The sequence below is a fragment of the Typha latifolia genome, chromosome 13 (assembly GCF_019914945.1).
Source record: "Typha latifolia isolate L0001 chromosome 13, TyphaL0001v2, whole genome shotgun sequence".
Lineage (NCBI taxonomy): Eukaryota > Viridiplantae > Streptophyta > Magnoliopsida > Poales > Typhaceae > Typha > Typha latifolia.
In genome coordinates this window covers 1,336,515-1,356,789 of record NC_133098.1, presented here as the reverse complement: position 1 = coordinate 1,356,789, position 20,275 = coordinate 1,336,515, and the positions used below count along the sequence as shown (strand labels likewise).

Sequence of the window (20,275 nt, the reverse complement as noted above, 5' to 3'; positions counted from 1 at the left end):
TATTTGTAAATAAGAAGAAGAGAGAGTTTATTTGTAAATATAAAAATTGTGTTTGTTCCGTTGTGGGGGCTGTTATTTATAATAAAGTCAAAATATAGGGTGTTAAAGAGGACAGTTCCGAAATTTCACCTAGCCAAGAATGGCATGATCACAACTGCGGGCGTGCTGATTCCCGGAAGCCGTCACCTGTTGACCACCATTTCTCTTTTTGATCCCTCAAGAATCTATTAATCTTACGCCGCGCCTTCCCTTGAATCCCTCTCACCTCCTCCTCCTCTTTCCCCTCATCCTCGAGGGCCGCGAAAACCCTAACCCTAACCGCCATGGACAAATCAAAGAGGAAGCGGGGCCGCAAGGCTAAGAAGCCCGTCGCCGAGACTATGGACCTCCAGATGCCTAACTCCGGCATCGCCCCCTCCCCCTCCTCCCCTGACGACCCCGAGCTCGCCGCTCCCCGCCGTCGAGGCCGGCCGCCGAAGTCCCGGCGGCGGGAACTCCCCTCCGACGCGCCCGATACCAGCTCCTCTTCCCCTCTTCGCCGGGCCTCCCCCGTGGTATCCGGGAAGGGCGAGGTTGGGGACCTCCTGAGGCACAACGGACCGTTGGTGGCGACGGAGCCGCCGGCGCCGAAGTGGGACCAGGTGGCGAAGGCGATGCCATCGATGGATGCGGTCGTTAAGGTGTTTTGTGTTCACACGGAACCCAATTTCTCGTTGCCATGGCAGCGGAAGCGGCAGTACAGCTCGAGTAGCAGTGGTTTTATTATCGGGGGCAGACGGGTGCTGACGAATGCGCATTCCGTTGAACATTACACCCAGGTTAAGCTCAAGAAACGCGGATCGGATACGAAGTATGTTGCGACTGTGTTGGCCATTGGGACGGAGTGCGATATTGGTCAGAAATGACGTTTTTTTTCTTCTTTTGTTGCATTTATATCACATAAGTTCTTATTTTCTATTTCTTGATATCCATAAATTATTACATAGAAGTAGAGGTAATTAAATTAAAATTCCTGTGAGAATGGATGGAGCGCATGGAATTGGCATGTTGGACAGTAATTCAGCTAATTTGTATCAGAAAGAGCATATGTAGTATGGCCGTATGGGTAGAGTTGATGGAGGTTCTTGTTGGAATCATGGAGTTTCTAGAAGAACTACATAAAAAAAGATGTGGGCTAGCTTTGATTTCCAGTAAAACATCAAGCAAGGAAATGATGACATATATCTACATACTTTGGAGGCATCTTCAAATCCATTTGCCTCTCTCTGTGTGATTTTGCACTAGATACCACATAGGGATTTATCCTCGGAATGTGCTTTTGCATATACGAGCTTATTGATACATACCATCCTTAAATGAATTTTCACGGCTGAAATCAAAGTGTGCTTCAATCATTTTATACCAAACAGAGCAAAAGCCTCTGAAATCAGTTTGGTGATAGTAAACAATTATGCAAGACCTCCATTGATGCTTAATTTTGTACATGGGAAAAGGTATTCATTTACCAATTATTGGCATGATAAACAAGATGTTGTACATTATCTCATAAACTGGCTAAGTAGCAACAAAAAATTTCAGTCTTGAGCGTTCAGATGCTTAGTTTTCAATTTTTCATCATTCACCCTCAACAAGTTAGATACTGTAATTACCTCTAGAATACAGCCAATATTTTTTGTCAGAAAGGTAAACAGGAATGCAATGCTTTAACATGTCCTTTATGTTATTTGCTACTTTATCTTAAATTAGTGTTGGATGCATTTATCAGTGAAAAATGAAGTTGCTTGATAAATGATGTTAATAGATGACCATATGACACCCTTGTTTCATAAAATTATATATCTATAAGATTGTAATATCTGTATCTGCTAGTCTATATCCATTTCTGAGAATGTAATACTTTTAGCATACTGACAAATTGCTTTGATTCAGCCATGTTGACCGTCAGTGATGATGAATTTTGGGAAGGCGTTTCTCCAGTGGAGTTTGGGTCATTGCCTGCACTTCAGGATGCTGTTACTGTTGTTGGTTACCCTATTGGAGGAGATACAATCTCTGTGACAAGTGGCGTTGTCTCAAGAATAGAGATACTATCTTATGTCCATGGTTCCACAGAACTTCTAGGCTTGCAGGTTGGCATTCTTATGCTTCCAGCTCTTTTATATCTCTATTAGTTAGCCATCTCCTTGTGCCACCATATGCAAATTTTTGTTCAACAAAGAGGATTTTTTTTTCCTCTTGAAGTTATTTGTTTAGTTGTATAACTCTGAGTTTGTTGTGGACAGATAGATGCAGCTATTAACTCTGGAAATTCTGGTGGTCCTGCATTCAATGACAAGGGCAAATGTGTTGGTATAGCATTTCAGTCTCTTAAACATGAAGATGTGGAGAATATAGGATATGTCATACCCACTCCTGTTATTATGCACTTCATAAATGACTATGAAAAATCCGGAGAATATACAGGTAAACTGCAAGTGTTCCTGTAGGGGCTGAGAATTTTCAGTACATATTTCTGTTTCTCAATTTTGTCAGTAAATTCCTCCATCTTTATGTCGAGTACCCATTGTTGCCGACTGTAAACCATAAGATGATAAGAGTATTACTTCCTTTCTCTGTTTCTCAGAGTTGAAATTTTATGTTTATTTTGAGATTTTTAACTGTAATCATTTTTTTTGTTTCAAATCTTTTTAGGATTCCCTATACTTGGGATTGAGTGGCAGAAAATGGAAAATCCTGATTTGCGCAAGGCAATGGGAATGAAATCGGATCAGAAGGGTGTGCGTGTGAGGAGGATAGAGCCTACCGCACCAGAATCTGAGTTTCTGCAGCCATCTGATATCATTCTTGGCTTTGATGGTGTTGATATTGCTAATGATGGGACAGGTTTGTCAGAATATTGTGTCATGATTGAAGTATATCTTCTGTTGCATACACATGATGTTTGATGTCATGCTCTTATCTATCTGATCATCTCATTTTACAAGGTTTAATGGCAATTATGCTGGTCAGGTTCATGCATCTATGAGTCAAATTTATCTTGTCTTACATTCCATGATAGCTGATTGTCACTCATCATTGGATCTTCAACTCTTCATTTTGCTGTGGCACCATAATAATCATGAACTTTGACCAAGTGTCCCATCTTATATCTTGTCAAAGATATTAGTTTACCCTTCAAAGTCCAAACCAGATGAGGAAAACAGCAATAAAGTGATTGACTTGACCTGAGATGTTATATATTTGACTGGGAAAGTGAATCTTGGACTTGAAATAAATTTAGATGAGATTTTGATGTCAAATTACAACACTGGATTTAGTACTATTTACAGCCATATTTCTCTCTGTCTGGTTATTTTGAACAATAGGGTATAGTTCTCTAAGATATGTCCTAGAACTTATTATTGGTGACTTGTTAATTCTTTATTTTTAATTTTGGGCATTTGCTACTGAGTTTGTTTGTGCTTTTATTTTGGGATCTATACTTGTGGTTTCAGTTTGCCAAGTTACTTTTTACCATGACAATGAAGCGCTAATTTACATGTGCACCTTGTGCAATCTAATCTTGTATTATAGCAATAGTCCAGTATAATGATTGGTTAATTTGATGGATCTTTGTCGCCAATCTTCGAGGTTTATATTTTTGTGGTTACACAGGTGATGATTGCGTTTGTCAGGTGGTTGTCATGAATGATGTTGTGCTGAGTAGATGATTGAGATTAATTGCCACATTATGTATCTTAATTGCTGACCATCAAGCAGATGATTTACTTGCTTTATATATTCAGACTTCTAGACTTGTAAATGAAGAATTTACATGTATAGACTTCTAGACTTGTTAACAAAAAATTTACATGTTTATTTACTTGCTTCTCCTTTTGTCTTTAGTTCCTTTCAGGCATGGCGAGCGCATTGGATTCAGTTATCTTGTTTCTCAGAAGTACACTGGCGAGAACGCTGTGGTTAAAGTTCTACGAAATTCAAAAGTTCGTCAATTCAACATAAAACTTGCCACTCACAAAAGACTCATTGCAGCTCATATTAAGGGGAAACCTCCATCATATTACATAATTGCTGGCTTCGTCTTTACAACTGTTTCTGTTCCATATCTTCGTTCCGAGGTGTGTTATCTTTGATGTAGTGATTGCTTATGTGCTTTTACTCCTTTTAACAGTTGACTTTTGCAGTCATGAATTTACCAGTCATTTCCTGTCAAGGACTCAAGAATGATATGGTCCTTGCTTATGTTATGTAGATATATTACGCATTTTTGCAATATATGCTAATAAAAATTTTCATTTATTTTTTCCTTAAGGATATTGACTGTAAGGGAAAGAAAAGAGATGAAAGAGGGTAGGGTTTGTTAAGAAAGCACTTTTCACGAACCATGAAAATACATGCTAGCTTTCACAATTAACAATGATGATTTATTATCATCCTTTTATCAGCTATTACTGCTGTGCTCCAGGAGTATGTTCATTAGGGAAAAATGATGATTGGCCAACATAATGGTGACAACATCATTGGTATTAGTTTACGAATTTGTCAGAAAGAATGGTTCATCGTGTCATTTGATGTAGATAGTTATTGACTTAGTTCCCTGCACTTCATCAACTATAATATGTTTAATAATTTTTGTGGAATTGTTCGTGATGAAAAATGTGGTGTTCATCTATTTGACTCTTGAAAGACATATTTTTTGCCGAATTTTTTGTACTTTACTTCTCAGGTTATTTTCTAGTCTCAGCAACACCTTTGACTTTTGAGTCAGGTTTTATTTGCTAGAAGATTTGTTCAGAATACTGTTTGACAGCTAGTTAGTGTTGTAAGATCACTTTGATCTATACAGCTATTTTTGTTGAAATAAGAAAAATCAAGTTTTTTTTCTTTTTTTATTTTCTGGCACTAACTCAACCTTTTCTGAATTTTATATATCAGTATGGGAAAGATTATGAGTATGATGCACCTGTCAAATTGTTGGACAAGCACCTACATGCAATGGCACAATCGCCAGATGAACAGCTCGTGGTGGTTTCCCAGGTTTCTAGTTCTTTGCGTGACATTTTGACTAAGTGAAAAGTTAACTTGCTTCTCTGTCAATTTTCCTACAATTTGGCCTTTCTTTGTGCCAATTACTGGTAACTACATCTTGAATGTCTTTTCAAGGAATTAACGAGTTTGTAACGAATTTGTTTTTCTTATTACGTTTCAGGTGCTTGTGGCAGATATTAATATTGGTTATGAAGATATTGTCAATACTCAGGTAAGAAATGGTTCTCAGCCACCAGCTACTTTTATCATTCAGTCTCATTGTGCTGCTACTTTCAAGTTCTTGTTTTGGAGGAAATTGTAATTTGGAATTGAATCAACCTTCTATACATCTGCTTTGTATCTCTCTTCATCGAACAAATTACATTTAATATTTTGATAAAGGGATCTGTTAACAAATAAATTGTCTGAATTACAAATGTAAATATGGGTCCCCCAATTTTAACTTTATCTGATGGACAGTGTAGTCCACATTAACTAGGGCGCATGTCCAGGGCAATTTGTTTGGAGTACGTGAATTTTCATTTTTGGCTGCTGAAAAGGCACTGAATTTTTAGTCTTTATTTGTACCTTTATCTACAGGTTATTGCTTTCAATGGTAAACCCGTCAAAAATCTGAAAAGCTTGGCAACCATGGTGGAGAATTGCAATGAGGAGTTCTTACAGTTTGATCTGGAGTACCAGCAGGTTCTCTCTCTTCCAATGGGCCTTACCTATTGCTTTTTGTTATTGTCATTATTATAAAATTACGTAAGTTTTATTTTAAATTTTTCCTGATGTTGTGATTTAACATGCTCCAAGCTACACTGGATATCCTCACTAATCTCCCTCCTATTGCACATGGGGAAACTAATGCGTTATCCTTCTCTGATGACAGATTGTAGTCCTCGAGGCAAAAACTGCAAAAGCTGCTACAGAGGATATTTTGACTACACACTGCATACCTTCAGCAATGTCTGATGATCTAAAGACATGAGGGAAAGCAACATCAAGCATGAAGCATCAATTACTCTCAAGTATGTTGAGCAACATGTCTGTCTGTAAGGTGCCAAGTTCAAGTGCTTTTTATTACTTAGAGATGAGAGAACGCTGGCTACCTATAAGCTCACTATACTTACGGGGTGAAGTTATGTGCTCTAGCAGGTTTTGTAATGTCATCTTGAGGCACTTCAGTTATTACACACTATCTGAGAAATTTTTTAGAACTGATCTATCTTCTCAGCAGTGAGGATACAGAGAGTTGCATAAACAATGTTGTTATTTACCAAGTCTTACTGATGACAAAGATAACTTTGGGTCCTCATCAACCTTTTAACCAATACAACTCTTTGTGTTGTTTTCCCGTTGATTTTCTGGAGTGCATTGTTCTGTTTCTTTTTTAGCTCTCTGCATTGTGAAGAGCGACAGTGATTTGTCCAATTCGTTTTCCCCCTCTCATTTGACGACTATGCTAAGTAATGTTGCTTTCTATGTTTGATTTTGACAATGTTTGTGAAAATTAGCGAGCTCTTTAAACAGAACGAAAGTTGCTAGCAATCTTTCTAGCAGCCTTTTCACTGTTGGCTTTATAGTTCCAACTTGAAGGAGTTGGCTTGTTACACATGTTCTCATTGCATTCCAAAAGAAATATGTGATAGCTATTGAAAAGCTTAAAGCATTATATCATATTTCACTTAGTTTGTCATTGTTTAATAATGTCGATTTCTTTACCAAACCTTTTCTGAGATCAAGATTTACTGATAATCATCTCATTTTTATGTCGTGGTCACATGTGAACTTTTTGTTTCCTTTTGCTTTCCATCTTGTAATGCTGTGTATCGTCTTCAACATCTAAATTATTTATTGTTTCAACATCTTATGGAACTTAGGAACATCTTGTGTGTTTCTTACGGCTTGTTTAAGATTTAGATAATAAATTGTAGCTTCCCGTTACTCTTCTCAACTGCCTTCCAACATCTCTTTACGAGGGATAAGATTGCGTTGTACACAAAATCATGCTATGTTAACATCACTTCCCCACTGATCTTGACAGTTCCAGAAAGTAACAAAACACTTTTTAATGATCAACTTTTGTACTGTTAAACATGATGTGATCTGTGATGTTTCCTTGGGACTCTTAGTGAAGTTCTGGGATCTCATAATTTTTCCAGGAGAGAGAGGGAGAGATAAAACCTACAAGTGCTAGAGAGATGGTATACTTCCTTTTCCAAATGATACTTACTTGCTATGTAAGCATCAGCATATGAGTCATCATACTCTTTTTTCCTACTCTCTCCCCTGTGGTCATTAGTGAGCATAGCTTTTGTTTTACGAAAACATACAATAAACCAAAACAGTTATGCATAACAAGGAAAAAGACCTGCATTAATGAGCCTAAATGGAGCTATAAATAATTGCTTCAGTACGGCCAACCAGTTTATTGCTAATTAATTAAAAGGAGAGCTCTCACATTGGGCTAAGTAAAGGCATCATAATGTAACTTCATTAGGGAAGTCACCCATAGTATTCTTTGGGCCATACACATCTGATCACAAAACAAGCAAAGGTATCACAGGCTCTGTCCTTCGTTTCTTTTGGATTTTTCTGGGAGATACATCCACTATTTTATCATCTATACTTACACACAAAAAAAAAAAAACAGCTCATAGAAGATGAAATTGTATGAATTTTTTTGCAATATTTGCAAGTGTATGCTATAAGGCCCACACTAGTAAATGGCCTAAGAGGTGAAGACTAGATGGTGGTGCTGTACTAGGGTGGGGGGGTCTCCCAACTCACAAAGAATTGAAGCCCATCAATTACAAAGGGGTGGTGGGACTGTAAAGTTTTGTACTGCAGGGTATCCCAACTCACAGAGGCAATGCAGCCCATAAATGGCCAAGGTGGTGGTGGGGACTTAAGCTCCAGTACTACTATACTAGAGCTATCAACAGTAACAGGTAATGCATCCATGGAGACTTGGAGTCATCCCTGGTGGTTGAGTTTTGTTGGATAGTTCCAGTGCACTTTATAGAAATGTCCAAAATTTTGAAGTTCTTCTTCCCCCCTCCCCCCCTCAATTGCAAGATAAATAAGTAAAAACTATCACCTTTCATGAATGGCAAAAAGGAAGTCTTTACTAACAAGACAAGCAATGATTAAATGGCAAAATATCATCATGAGCTAATAGGACCCGATTATATGATACACCGATCGCCCTACCTCTAAATCCATGCATTAATTTTGTTGGAAATATCTTATGATGGCTGTTATATTCTCAAGGGTGTATTAAACCATCACCTCCACTCCAACCTCCACCTACTTCTCACTCACCTCCACCAATAACTAGATGTCAAGGAAGGACAGCTATTTGGTCTCCAAGATATGCTTACAGTAGAAGCCATCTTCATGTTATTTAATTACCCACCACTTGCATTTATATCTTTCACACTCAAAGACTTCTTACAACTCAACACAAATATCCATTCCTATCCAAAACTTGGTACCAAACAACTCTTTTTTTTTTAGTTTTTAGTTTTTTTTTACTCTTTTTCCGTGATGACAAATGCAAGCAGCAGTGAATACAGAGAAAGATCTCTCCTTTCTCCTTGTACTGGTTTAGTTAAAGGGAGGGTCAAGTAAAGCTACTGGTAGTGAGAATCATGTGATATAGCTCTCCATACCTTTTAGAAAAGCAAAGAAACACAGGCAAACAGTTGCTCCTTTCTTTGTGTCCTCTTCTCCTTTCTCTTTCCTCTTCTCCTTTCTCTTTCCTCTTCTTTCCTCGCTCTCTTTCCTGGGCTGTTAGAAAAGATGGCATCAAGCGCTTCCAGGTTCATCAAATGCGTGACTGTAGGAGATGGCGCTGTTGGGAAGACTTGCATGCTTATCTGCTACACCAGCAACAAATTCCCAACTGTAAAACGCCTTCCTTTTCTTGGAAAAAATCTGATCTTTGTTTTCCCTCCCTAGTTTTTTCGTGGATTTTAGTTGTTTTTTCTTTATTGATTTGGTTTCTTGGCTTTTGTTATTGTTGTATTTAATCTTCTATAGGACTATATACCAACTGTGTTTGATAACTTTAGCGCAAATGTGGTTGTGGATGGAACCACGGTCAATTTGGGCCTCTGGGATACCGCCGGTAAGATGTTTGAATTTATGTTTCAGATAATTGGTGGTTATGTAGACAAAGTGCAAAATGGGCAGTTTGTGATCTCGCACCGTACTTTTGGTCTTTTCTTTTAATGAGGTTTTACTTTTTAACAGGGCAGGAGGATTATAATAGATTGAGGCCATTGAGCTATCGAGGGGCAGATGTTTTTGTGCTGGCTTTCTCGCTTGTGAGTCGCGCAAGTTATGAAAATATTCTGAAAAAGGTACATGTATGATCATGGATTTTGATTTTATATCTTTGTACTTATTTCTTAAATTGATGTACTTCATCTTTTCTGTGTTTTTGATCTTCTCTTGTCAGTGGATACCTGAGCTGCAGCACTATGCCCCCGGAGTCCCCATAGTGTTGGTAGGCACTAAATTGGGTAAGTGAGAAGAATTTTTCAATTCTACTGAATATATATGATGTCCTTCTTCTCTCGGTAGTTTGTGGGCTTAAATTCTGTTATGCTAGCTGGTTGTCGTACAGCAGCTGTCTCTTGCAATCTATTGTACCGATTGATTGGGACAATCCACACAAAACCTCATTATTTAAGTGCTACCCATGTTGTCTCCTAGTCCAAGGAATATCCCTATATGTGTTGATTGGAGATTATGCTTCTGTTTTTCTTTACTGAGAAATGGGGAAGATATTATGCCTCTGTGGCAGTATGAATGGTAATTCAATCTGCTGCTTGCAAGATCAAATAATGCAGTTTTACTTTCAGCACTGATTCTGTTAGACAATTTTATTTGAGCGGGACCATATAATCCTGTTGATTGCTTCAGATATAAGCTTAGAATGTCATACTAGTTTGCATCACTTGTCTCATGCTTTTATTAATGTTGCAGTTCTTGTGGTTTTCCTTTTTCTGGATTGATGATCCTTCAATGACAATTGTTCATTTGAGCCAATTCAATTTGTTGTTTCACTTTCTAACTACTTCTTAGGCACCTTTTGTCAGATATTCTTTCACTTCTTTCCTGGCTTACTAATAGATGCTTCTTAATAAATAAATAAATGCTATGGAATAGTAGTCAATCATGACACATAGATGTCTACATTAGGAATATGAACTTTTATTGAATATTACATGTATATGCATTTATACTATTCTTTTCAACCAAAGCAGTGTGAGATATATTAATGATTAGAGAGATAGAGAAATAGAAGGTATGGTCGAACACTGCCAAGAGATCTTCTGTAAGTCAAAGGGTTTTACCTTTACACCGTAATGTTTAAATAACATAAAAGCATAGAGAGAGATGAGTTATCCTTTGCTGATTTGCATAATGTTGCTTTAAATATGAACTAAGAAATTGGCACTTTTAGAAACAAATACTGGCTTGAGATGTGACTACAGACCCAAAATTAATACAGGAAAAATGGTGTAACATTTTGTTCTACAGTGTATATATATATAATATAGAGTTACACGCATCTCTTGTCATTAATTGTCAAATAAATGTGCGCATAATGGTGTGCCAGATCTTCGCGAAGATAAGCACTATTTATTGGATCATCCTGGAATGGTATCTGTTACTACTGCACAGGTACCACATCATGCTGGAGAACCTAGTCTTTTTCTTAAATATGCGATTCTTCAGAAGCGCATGGATGTTTCGTTGTTCCCTAATTTTTCTTTACTTCTTTTCCTCAGGGAGAGGAACTACGCAAGCATATTGGTGCTGCATATTACATAGAGTGCAGCTCAAAAACTCAGCAGGTAATTTTTTTCTCAAATAATGGTGATCATCATTTTTTATTTATTTGTAGCATGTAATATAATATGAGTAGTTAGTTTTAAGTATTGATATAAGTACAAAGATAAATTGTGCAGTCCGAAACATACCTAATGTTCTAAAATGTTCCGTACAATTTTTCAATCTTAAATTTCTGATGTTCAAAGCTCAAGTTTGCCCTCAGCTGCATGTCCATACTACGACTTACAAATGTGTTATAAATCTGCAGAACGTCAAAGCTGTATTTGATGCTGCTATTAAGGTAGTTATCCAACCTCCACAAAAGCAGAAGGAAAAAAAGAAAAAGAAGTCACGTCGTGGGTGTTCACTTTTGTGAGTAAATATGTTCCTCATGAAAATCATCTAAACCATGAGCTTAAGCTACATTCTCTTTTAGAAAGTGATTGCTTCATTTAACTGTTATATTACATTTTTACACTGCTGTATGATTTTATTTTATTTTATTTTTTTTGGAGCAAAAGCCTATGAGCTCAGTTTCATTAAGAAATAAAATAAGACATACACCCAGCCCTATCAACTGATAGAACTGCAACCCAACAATATAACAACCCCTACAGCAATCCAATGCAACAACTACAAAGAAAAACAGCACAACAGTGCACAATGTCCACAGCTGCCACATCAAAAGCTAAAGTAACACAGCTGTTACGAAAAAATACACTGCTGAATGATACTATTAATATTAATCACAAGTTTGATTGCTAGGTTTATTTGTCATCTAGTTTGTAGGAGATCTGAAAATTTCAGTACTATCTTGCTTATTGAAAGTTTTTGTTTTAACACTTCACTCATTCAAATCAATTCTCTTCATGATTCTATCTACTACTATTCCAGCTTGTTTTTTTCCGGTTTTTCATTTGTTGTTATTTTTTATTCTCTATTGTACTAAAAATTGTTGTGGTTGCAACCACAGTTATTTTCTCTAAATTGTGTTGCTTTTACAAAGTACACAAATGGCAAATCAAACTTTTGTCTAAAGGTTGACAAGACGTTACTCAACAACTGCAGTATGAATTGTCCAGCGTTGTCTTTCCTAAAGTCATGATTATAACCATTTTATATTGCAACTGCAGGAATATCCTTTGCGGGAGGAAATTTGTATGCTTTAAATGAAGCACCCCAAGGATCTCTTAGTGATGCCTAACACAATTTGATGTCCTGACGTGTTGCCCGAGAATGCATCAGGCTCAAGCAAGTGGTGCAGATGGTCCTGGGATATGTAAATTTGCAACTGCTGCATCCGGGAGTAGATAGATCAGGTTACTCGTATTGAAAGAACTACATATGATGTTCTTGAACGTGGGTATTTCCCGTTAGTCATGCTGCCCCAACTAATATTTTGTGTTTACTCTAGGATTCTTAGCAGAGGCAATGAAATAATCAGTCTTTGATAATTAATGAACATGTTGCGTCTGAAATGTATAGATCAAACTGCAGCGAAGCCTTATCTGCTTCATTATCTGACGAGAAACATTCCTTACTGTTGTTATGTTCTTCATTTTGCTTGGATGAGATCATCTATTTTTTGCCTATAGAAATTGAATGTTTATTTTTCTTTCCAATTTTCTTTTTCATTTTTTATTCTTCAGACAAATTTTGAAATTACTTACAGGAATTATAATCTTGCATGTAGAGAGAACTGCTGATTCATCCTTTTTCTTTTAGTAACATCTACAAGTCCATGAGCTGGATTTCAAATGATGCATCTAATAGTGAAAGGAGTATAATAACCCTCATCAGTTATTTTCTAACGTAAACGGTTCTCCATTTTAACCAATAAATTTTCCTATGGCCTTACCTCTGTAAGTGTTTATAATTTTTTTGCTTTCTTGTAGTTTTGCTGAGTAGAGATTGAAAATATGTGCATGTCAAAGAGTTTGCTGAGTGGTCATTATTCTTAGGAGACAGTTAAGTAGCATTAAATTATCTGTTGCTCATCTAGAAGACATTCAATTTGGTTAGAGGAAACGATTGTCAGATTGTCTTAAATAGTTCAGACATACATATCACCAAAGTTTGGTAGTTGAGAATATATCAATACCATAGGAACTCTGTTTTGATATATGTACTTCAAGCCTTCAACTGAATCATACGCTCAAGAGGCTAAAATTTCCTCTAATATACACTACCTGCAGAATCTTATTTAGTCTTTTCCTTTTCATGCTGTCATATGACTCCCATATTAAATGCTTTCTTTTCATTTTTCTTATTCCTTTCTTTTGGTTGAGAAAAAGAGCGAGAGGGAGGGAGACTCTGATCTCTTTTATCTGGGTCTTATTTATCAGATCTTGTTCTTATTATTTTTGTTTCGTATGATGCTCTAGTTCCATTGTTGTAGAATCCAATCTTTATGTTTAAATATCTAAATCACAAAGATGCAAGTGACTTATTATTCTTAGACAGCGAAACAGAGGCAACAGGATCCATCTGTTCTCATAAAAGAGAATACTTTTAATTCAACTGATCCACTTCATCTCAAACTCTAGTTCTTGAGCAGGTAGGCATCCAGATCAGTGAAGGTCTTGACTGCAGTCTCCTTGATGAGGTCTGGCTCAGGAACTTCGTCACTTGCCTTGTCAAATTCTAGTGACCACTTTACAGTGCAACCTTCACCTTTAGATACCACCTGCAATGTGGCCTTGAAGGTCTTGTAGAAGTTTGCAAGCTCCCCATCTATCACACTATATACTACAAGCTTGTTCTCTTCGTCGGCTGCTTCGAGCTTCTCCTTTGAGAATGTGACAATTGGAACACCTGCAAAAATTTCAAGATGTTTTCGATGCTAGATAAAATTGAAGGATGTGATTAATCTCTTAGACCCATCTTTTAAGTCTGGATAAGAAAATCCTGATAACTATTGTTTGATCAGGAATTATAGAGTTTCTTACCCTCGGCAAACTTGATGAGCCTAATCGAACCGGGGCTCTTGCCATCGCCCTCGATGATCTCAATGCTTTTGTATTGCTCAGGGAAGATCTTGGGGAAGAGATCTTTGGAGTCACTTATGGCTCCCCAGAACTTGTCTGCAGATGATTTCACCTCCACTTCCACTTCAATCTTAGAGGCCATCTATATGTCAAGGAAACTAGCAAGTGATAAGAATAGAGGAGCTAGGAGCTGATAGTATAGGAACTTAACCAAAGTGAGCATTGTATATGTAGTGATTTTTCTGAGTGTGGGCTCCAATATCTTGCTGCTCTTATTAAGGACTCATCAACTTCTAGCTACTGCAACCTCCATCCTTTATTATGTTGGCCGATCTAGTGTTATTGTTTATGTCCTGGGCCATCTTTTTAAGGAGGTATACAATGTTTTCTGTGCATAGTAATGCTGCTGATATAGTAGGTAAAATTTACCTCTTATTCTTATAATAGTTATATTTTGTGATTTGGTAAAAGTAGAGAGTAAATTTTGAGCATACTGTTGGAATTATTTTGTGAATGATAGCAAACACAACTGCATTGATGGTGTTCTTTAAGAATCTTATACATGTGATGTCTCACAAGAAAGAGAGGAAAAAAAATATATCTGAAGTAGATCACTGGGATGATTGATTCCTTGTAAGAAGTTGCAGTAGTAGATCATTCCACATATCAACAGGTCCAGGCAAGCACCAATGCAGGCAGTCATTAGCATTCCTCACCCATCTCTTGTCATAATTTGCACCTGGATGCCCATCAACTCTTAGCATCATAGCCTTGGTGACATCCAACAGCTCAAACTTCTTGCTTCCATTCTCTTCTTTAACTCTCTTTATCTCTTCTAGCTGAATTTTCCTGAGCTCCCAATCAATACTGTACAAATTCAGTTCATTCTCATCCAGAGGTTGTGTCTTATTGCAATATCCTCCATTGAACCATGAACCATTCTCGAAATGCGACGGGGTATAAGTCCTCAAGAATGTCACTAGCCCGTCGCACTCTTTACATTCATTTATGCTCTCCAGAGCTTTATTAATGACTCTTTTGACGGCATAGGGGATGCCGAAGTCTGTCAAGTTTTCTTCTCTGCAATTCACACAGCCTATGATTTCTCCACCTTCATACAGGTAATTTGTTCTGAAGAACCAATTGCCCCCTGATATGATTGCATAGTTTATGCTAGGAAGTTGTGAGGCCCAGTTATTGTTGATCTTGTCTAAGTGTATGTCAAATGAGGCTGAAGCTGTTCCGTTTATGATCCTTTGTACTCCTTGTACATAGAATTCTGTCCACATGACCATGAGAGTGAAATTATGGGATGGAAAATACCATGTCCTGTATCTATCAGCAGAATCCTTGTATATGTCTATTGGAGTCTCTGCCTGTATCCAGTTTCAGTAGTCTATAGTTAGGATGCTGAATCATAAATGTCAGAATAATGAACATATAAATTTTGTTTAAAAAAAATAATGTAATAAACTAATAATAGTACTGTTGTAATCTAAGTATGTGTTACAAATAAGAAGAAAAAACTCTATTTGCCTCTCCATAAATATGAACAAAGAGTGTAACATTGAAATAAAAAGACAATGACATTTTTATCTGCTACATCAGTAAACGAGTATAACTATTTATTCAGTATGCCCGTGTTTGAAATGATCTATTAATATGCATGACTTGCATTAATGATCCTTTTCAGTTTACTATAGGAGCATCACCTGAGATAGAAGACATAGCAAAGACTCCATCTGATTCCGAGCAAGTGAGTCGCCGATAAACGCCAGTTTCTTCCCCCGAACGACCCCGAGAAACCTCTCGGGATCGAACCTCGGCAAATCACACCCATCTGGCTTCCATCTCCAATACAGATAGCTCTGTTCCTTCCCATACTTTTGGCAGTTCTTAAAATCTGGGAGTGTGGAGCATGTCATGTTGGTATAAATTGGCCCTCTTGGTTCCTTCACCCACTTTCCTATGGAAATATCACATTGTTCCTCTACTGCATCATCTAAATCCAAATATCTCATTACTACTATAACATCAATGTTAAATGCTTAACTAAGTCAGAATCCATGCATGCACTTACTAGCAGGAGTTGAATTCTGAGATGGGCTTTGTGTTGTTGGCATTAAACTGATGTCAAGGTCTGTCAACAGAGAGCTTTGGCTGAGGGATTCTTTGGTTGTAGTAGTGAAACTATTGGAAGAATACAAGATGGATAGAAGGAAGATTGCTGAGATGAGAAGAAGCAATAACAAGGAGGATTTTATCTTATTCTGGATCACATTCCACTCCATAGTGCACTGCAATCTTGGTGAAGACAGAGAGGGAGAGGGAGAGGTCACCATGTTCTTGGAGACAGTAGTGCTCATGAAAGATGGGAGTAGGAACATTCAATTTGAGAACAATGGAGGTTCAGATAACTACACAAGTAGTTGAATCACCCAAGTAGCAGTTTACCTAACATGACTTTGAGCTAGAAAGTGTATATTATCAGACAAGATTGTTTGCAACAAAATGGTACAAAGTCTTCTCAATTAATTATTGGTTTAAGTTTGAGTCCTAGTTTGCATTTCTACCTGTATCTGTTAATAGTTGAGGTAGGTTGGCCTACAACTTTAGACCAATCTTTCATACTTGAGGCCATTTGCCATATTTTTCCTTGTTGAACCACAGCAACTACAGGTGACCCAATTGAGTACTTTTCAATCTCTGAAGTTCGAATCTGATCATTTGACCTGCAAAATTCTTCCAAATAGTGGGATTTGGTCATCCACATTTGAAGTTGATCACAACCCTTAATTCTTTATCCTTCCTTATCGAAAATATCATACATTTCACCTTTATTATCGTACATACCTTACTATATTGGTATCTATGATTCGATGCTCTACTACATTTATTTTGATACCTTGAAAACACTTTATTATTTTACCATAATAGCAACTAAGGAAATAGAGAATAATTTAGTTTATTTTTTTTACATAAACGAAAAATTAAAATATCCAAAATAAGTCTTATTTGACTTTAAAATTTTGTTCTCTTTTATTTTTTTACTTTCATCTTGGAAAAATGTATACAATGGTATTATGATCATTTCACATATATATAGTGTAACTTAGTAATTATTTGGTAAGAAAACTAATGACAGGATGTTTAATTTTAAGTCGCTAAAAATAAATACAAGAATTAAATGATAAATATCCAATTGATAGGGTGAGAATGATAATAAAAATAAAATATACGATATTTCTAATAAATTTCTCTCCTCGTTAAAAATAAAAATTAAAAAAAAAAAGAGCGAGGAATATAAACGTAGTCTCCTTTTTCTCGTATGAGATTTGCTTTCTTCTAGAATCTAATATATTTGGGTTTCATATGTCTTCTTAGTCTTTTATATTAACATCACAACAAACAAATAATAAAACGTTACATAAAATTGAAACTTAGGCATTACGTCAAAAAATATCAGCCTCATTTAGATCAACCTCCATGGAAAACATCGAATTAATATAAAGAAAAGACGTCAAGTATCTTTTTATTTGATTTTTAAATTCAACCGTATGCACCTAACAAAAACTAAGATAGCGTGGGGGAATTTATTAAAATGTGTCGATTAATTCTTCTTGGCATGAAAGATACGTCTTATTTCGCACCAAACCTTTTCTATTCGGACGTATAAGTAAATAGAAACAAAGAGTAGGAAAACCAAATTTAAATTCTATTTTCTCGTTCTACGAGTTCTTTTTCTTTCTTTTTTTGAGTGATTTAATCACGTAAAAAGAATAACAAGGTAATTTTTTTTTAATTTTAATCGTCGAATAGTTTGATAACTTTTCTGGGCTAAAATTATAATTTAGGCCCTACATTTCATGAATTTACGTTTAACACCTTCTAAATTTTTTCCAAAGGTAGCGCAGATGACTTGAAATGAGAAAATAGTCTTCGGTGTCTCCCACCCAATTCCACTCTAGTGCATTGTTCATTCCAGTGGAAGGACAGCTAAATCTCAGTGCTGGACCAAATTATAAAATTATATCCTGTGGTCCAAAGCTACAAATTTTAGTCCTCTTTCCCAACCACCAACTCTACCATTATCACATTGCAATGATTAAAAAAAACCCATATCACTCCATGGAAATCTTTAACACATTTGAAAATAATAGATCGTGTAGAAGATTAGAGTACTAATGGTCGTAAATAGTCTGGGCCCAGGCAAAGCCACGAAGCTAATGCATTATCCAACACTATCAATGATAAACAAATAAAGAAGAAGAAGAAGAAGAAGAATAGAAAGAAAGAAAAGAAAATTTAATAATCTATTCTATCTCTTGATCAGATGGAGCAAAATCTGATTAAAAGTATCGATGGGACCTGGCAGGCACCAATGAACGCAGTCGTTCTGAACCCTGTCCTTCACCCCAGCAGCGAAGGGATCCTTGTACATGTATGGCCCTGGATGCCCGTCAGCCCTCATCGTTGCCAATTTCGTCACATCCAGAGCTTCAAATCTCACGCCATTTCTGCCAACCTCGTTTGCCGCTATGGCCACCTCTTCCACTGCTATTCTCCTCATCTCCTTATCCATGTACTCCACCTCCTTATCCCCTTCCTTATACGGCTCCTTATTCGGACAAGCCCCTAACTTATCCCACTCCCCATCGAAATGCGCCGGCGAGAACGTCGTCACCGCAACCAGCTTCTCTGATCTCGGCCCGGATTGGCGCCTGACTTCGTTGAGGACGTTCTTGAGCGCCTTGCGGAAGACGCCGAAGAATCCGATCTCGGTGTGGTTGAATTCAGGGCAGTAGTGGCAGCCGAGGGTTAGGTTGTTTTCGTGGTAGATGCCCGGGTTGAGGAACCAATGCCCGAAGGAGAAGATTACTATGTCGATGTGATCCAGCTCCGATGTCCAACGCTCGTCGAATGAGTCTAAGTACACGCGGTTGTGTTTGACCCCTAATTCCTCCGACTTCTCGATCGCCTTCACGAGGAACGGCGACCAGAAGACGGAGACGGTCGCATTGTGGGATTGGAACGACCACCGCCGGAACTTGTTGTCCTCGCCGTCGCGGTAGACGAGCGCGGGCGAGGAGGCGGTGGCCAGGAGGCAGAGGAGGGACTCGAGCTGGTTGCGCGCCATGGAGTCGCCGACGAAGGCGAGGTGTTTGTTTCGGATCTGGGAGAGGAAGGACGAAGGGTCGAATCGCGGGAGATCGCATTGGCTGGGTTGCCACCGCCAGTGGAGGTACCCGGAGTCGGGGCGGCCGTTGGCCATGCAGTTCTGGTTGCTCTTGATGGTGGCGCAGCTCATGCCGGTGTACAGCGGAGCGCGGTCGTCTCGGAGCCACCGCCCGTCGGAGTAGTCGCACCGCCGCCGCGTTGTTGGATGGGAGTTTTGGTGGTTTTGGGGGAGGAGGTGGAGGAGGAAGAAGAAGAAGAGTTGGAAGAGGTGGGGGTTTGGCGGAGGTTATCGGGAGAGGGGGTTTGGTTGGTGGGGAGGAGGAAGAGGTAGTAGTGGAGGAGGGCTAAGGGGATGAGGGCGTAGAGGATCCAAGTTACGAGCTTTCTGGGGAGGAGATGGTGGGTCAGTGGGTGGTGCTGGTGGTGGTGATGGCTGGAAGCCATGGGGGGGGGTGAGAGAGAGAGAGAAAAGGAGAAGGAGAGTATTGCAAGAGATGGATTGGGTTAAAACTTAAATTTTCCATCTCACATTTTTCTTCTTATAAAAAAGAGGGTAAATTTTAAATTGCCCACTGGAGGTTAGTTATGTCTAAAATTAAACTGCCGTTAGAATTTTTATCCATATCATTTTGGTTAATTTTTTTATTCAAACTTATCAGAAAAAATATAAATTATTATAATACACTTATAAATCTCGTACTCATATTTTAAATAAACTATCTTCTCCTATCTAAAACTACGTCTCAAAATCTTAATTATTATCTAACTATCATAATTAGATTAGTAATATCATAGACTTATTATAGTCATTTATATATATATTTTTTTTGTTAAATTTGTATACAATTGTAAGTTTATGTAAGCCATTTTCTCTAAAGTAATTTTTGTTCTATCTAGTTGTGAACTAATACAATTGTAAGTTAAAGTTAATTCGAACGAATTGTACAGAGAGGTCCACCAATCCAAACATTATTAATATGATAACATCTATGCATGATGATGGTCCCTCCTTAATCATGGTAATTAATTAGTTTCTGTGGTTATTCGTGATAATTAATAATTTTCAATGCATCTACCTCTGGATGGGATCCAGTCTCCACCGAATCCTGACACGCTGTTGGATCTCAATACAGCCCCCTCGTGTGTGTCAGAGTATTAATTATGTGAATTTTATTTATCAAAATAGATCGTATTTTAAACTTAATAATAAAATAAGTCTGTTTTATTAT

The 20,275-nt window shown here is 37.6% G+C and overlaps 4 protein-coding genes and 1 pseudogene across 6 annotated transcripts; 2 read left to right on the top strand and 3 right to left on the bottom strand.

The window, feature by feature from the left end:
• The first annotated feature begins 104 nt into the window (after nucleotides 1–104).
• On the top strand, nucleotides 105–6,394 carry LOC140799529 (protease Do-like 9). The gene is made up of 9 exons (XM_073153878.1): nucleotides 105–894; nucleotides 1,930–2,129; nucleotides 2,283–2,463; nucleotides 2,692–2,883; nucleotides 3,886–4,118; nucleotides 4,936–5,037; nucleotides 5,210–5,260; nucleotides 5,629–5,733; nucleotides 5,924–6,394. Exons 1-9 carry the CDS (start codon nucleotides 324–326, stop codon nucleotides 6,020–6,022), a joined length of 1,734 nt encoding a protein of 577 aa, XP_073009979.1. The 5' UTR covers nucleotides 105–323; the 3' UTR covers nucleotides 6,023–6,394.
• Nucleotides 6,395–8,293: 1,899 nt separating this feature from the next.
• Nucleotides 8,294–12,421, top strand: LOC140799530 (rac-like GTP-binding protein 3). 2 transcript variants are annotated; one of them, XM_073153879.1, is made up of 8 exons: nucleotides 8,294–8,943; nucleotides 9,079–9,166; nucleotides 9,292–9,401; nucleotides 9,500–9,563; nucleotides 10,667–10,731; nucleotides 10,839–10,904; nucleotides 11,150–11,253; nucleotides 12,015–12,421. In XM_073153879.1, exons 1-8 carry the CDS (start codon nucleotides 8,839–8,841, stop codon nucleotides 12,052–12,054), a joined length of 642 nt encoding a protein of 213 aa, XP_073009980.1. In that variant the 5' UTR covers nucleotides 8,294–8,838; the 3' UTR covers nucleotides 12,055–12,421. The 2 variants fall into 2 exon arrangements, with proteins under 2 accessions (XP_073009980.1, XP_073009981.1); XM_073153880.1 differs by lacking the exon at nucleotides 11,150–11,253 and having other exon boundaries at nucleotides 8,479–8,943.
• Nucleotides 12,422–13,270: 849 nt separating this feature from the next.
• Nucleotides 13,271–14,068, bottom strand: LOC140799531 (MLP-like protein 423). The gene is made up of 2 exons (XM_073153881.1): nucleotides 13,830–14,068; nucleotides 13,271–13,695 (listed from the first exon to the last, which is right to left on the bottom strand). The coding sequence occupies exons 1-2, from the start codon at nucleotides 14,008–14,010 to the stop codon at nucleotides 13,424–13,426; spliced, it is 453 nt and encodes a 150-aa protein (XP_073009982.1). The 5' UTR covers nucleotides 14,011–14,068; the 3' UTR covers nucleotides 13,271–13,423.
• Nucleotides 14,069–14,370: 302 nt separating this feature from the next.
• On the bottom strand, nucleotides 14,371–16,260 carry LOC140799620 (xyloglucan O-acetyltransferase 3-like). 2 transcript variants are annotated; one of them, XM_073154001.1, is made up of 3 exons: nucleotides 15,949–16,260; nucleotides 15,581–15,861; nucleotides 14,371–15,244 (listed from the first exon to the last, which is right to left on the bottom strand). In XM_073154001.1, exons 1-3 carry the CDS (start codon nucleotides 16,253–16,255, stop codon nucleotides 14,480–14,482), a joined length of 1,353 nt encoding a protein of 450 aa, XP_073010102.1. In that variant the 5' UTR covers nucleotides 16,256–16,260; the 3' UTR covers nucleotides 14,371–14,479. The 2 variants fall into 2 exon arrangements, with proteins under 2 accessions (XP_073010102.1, XP_073010101.1); XM_073154000.1 differs by having other exon boundaries at nucleotides 15,581–15,870; nucleotides 15,949–16,259.
• Nucleotides 16,261–17,973: 1,713 nt separating this feature from the next.
• Nucleotides 17,974–19,562, bottom strand: LOC140799596 (xyloglucan O-acetyltransferase 1-like; annotated as a pseudogene).
• Nucleotides 19,563–20,275: the final 713 nt, after the last annotated feature.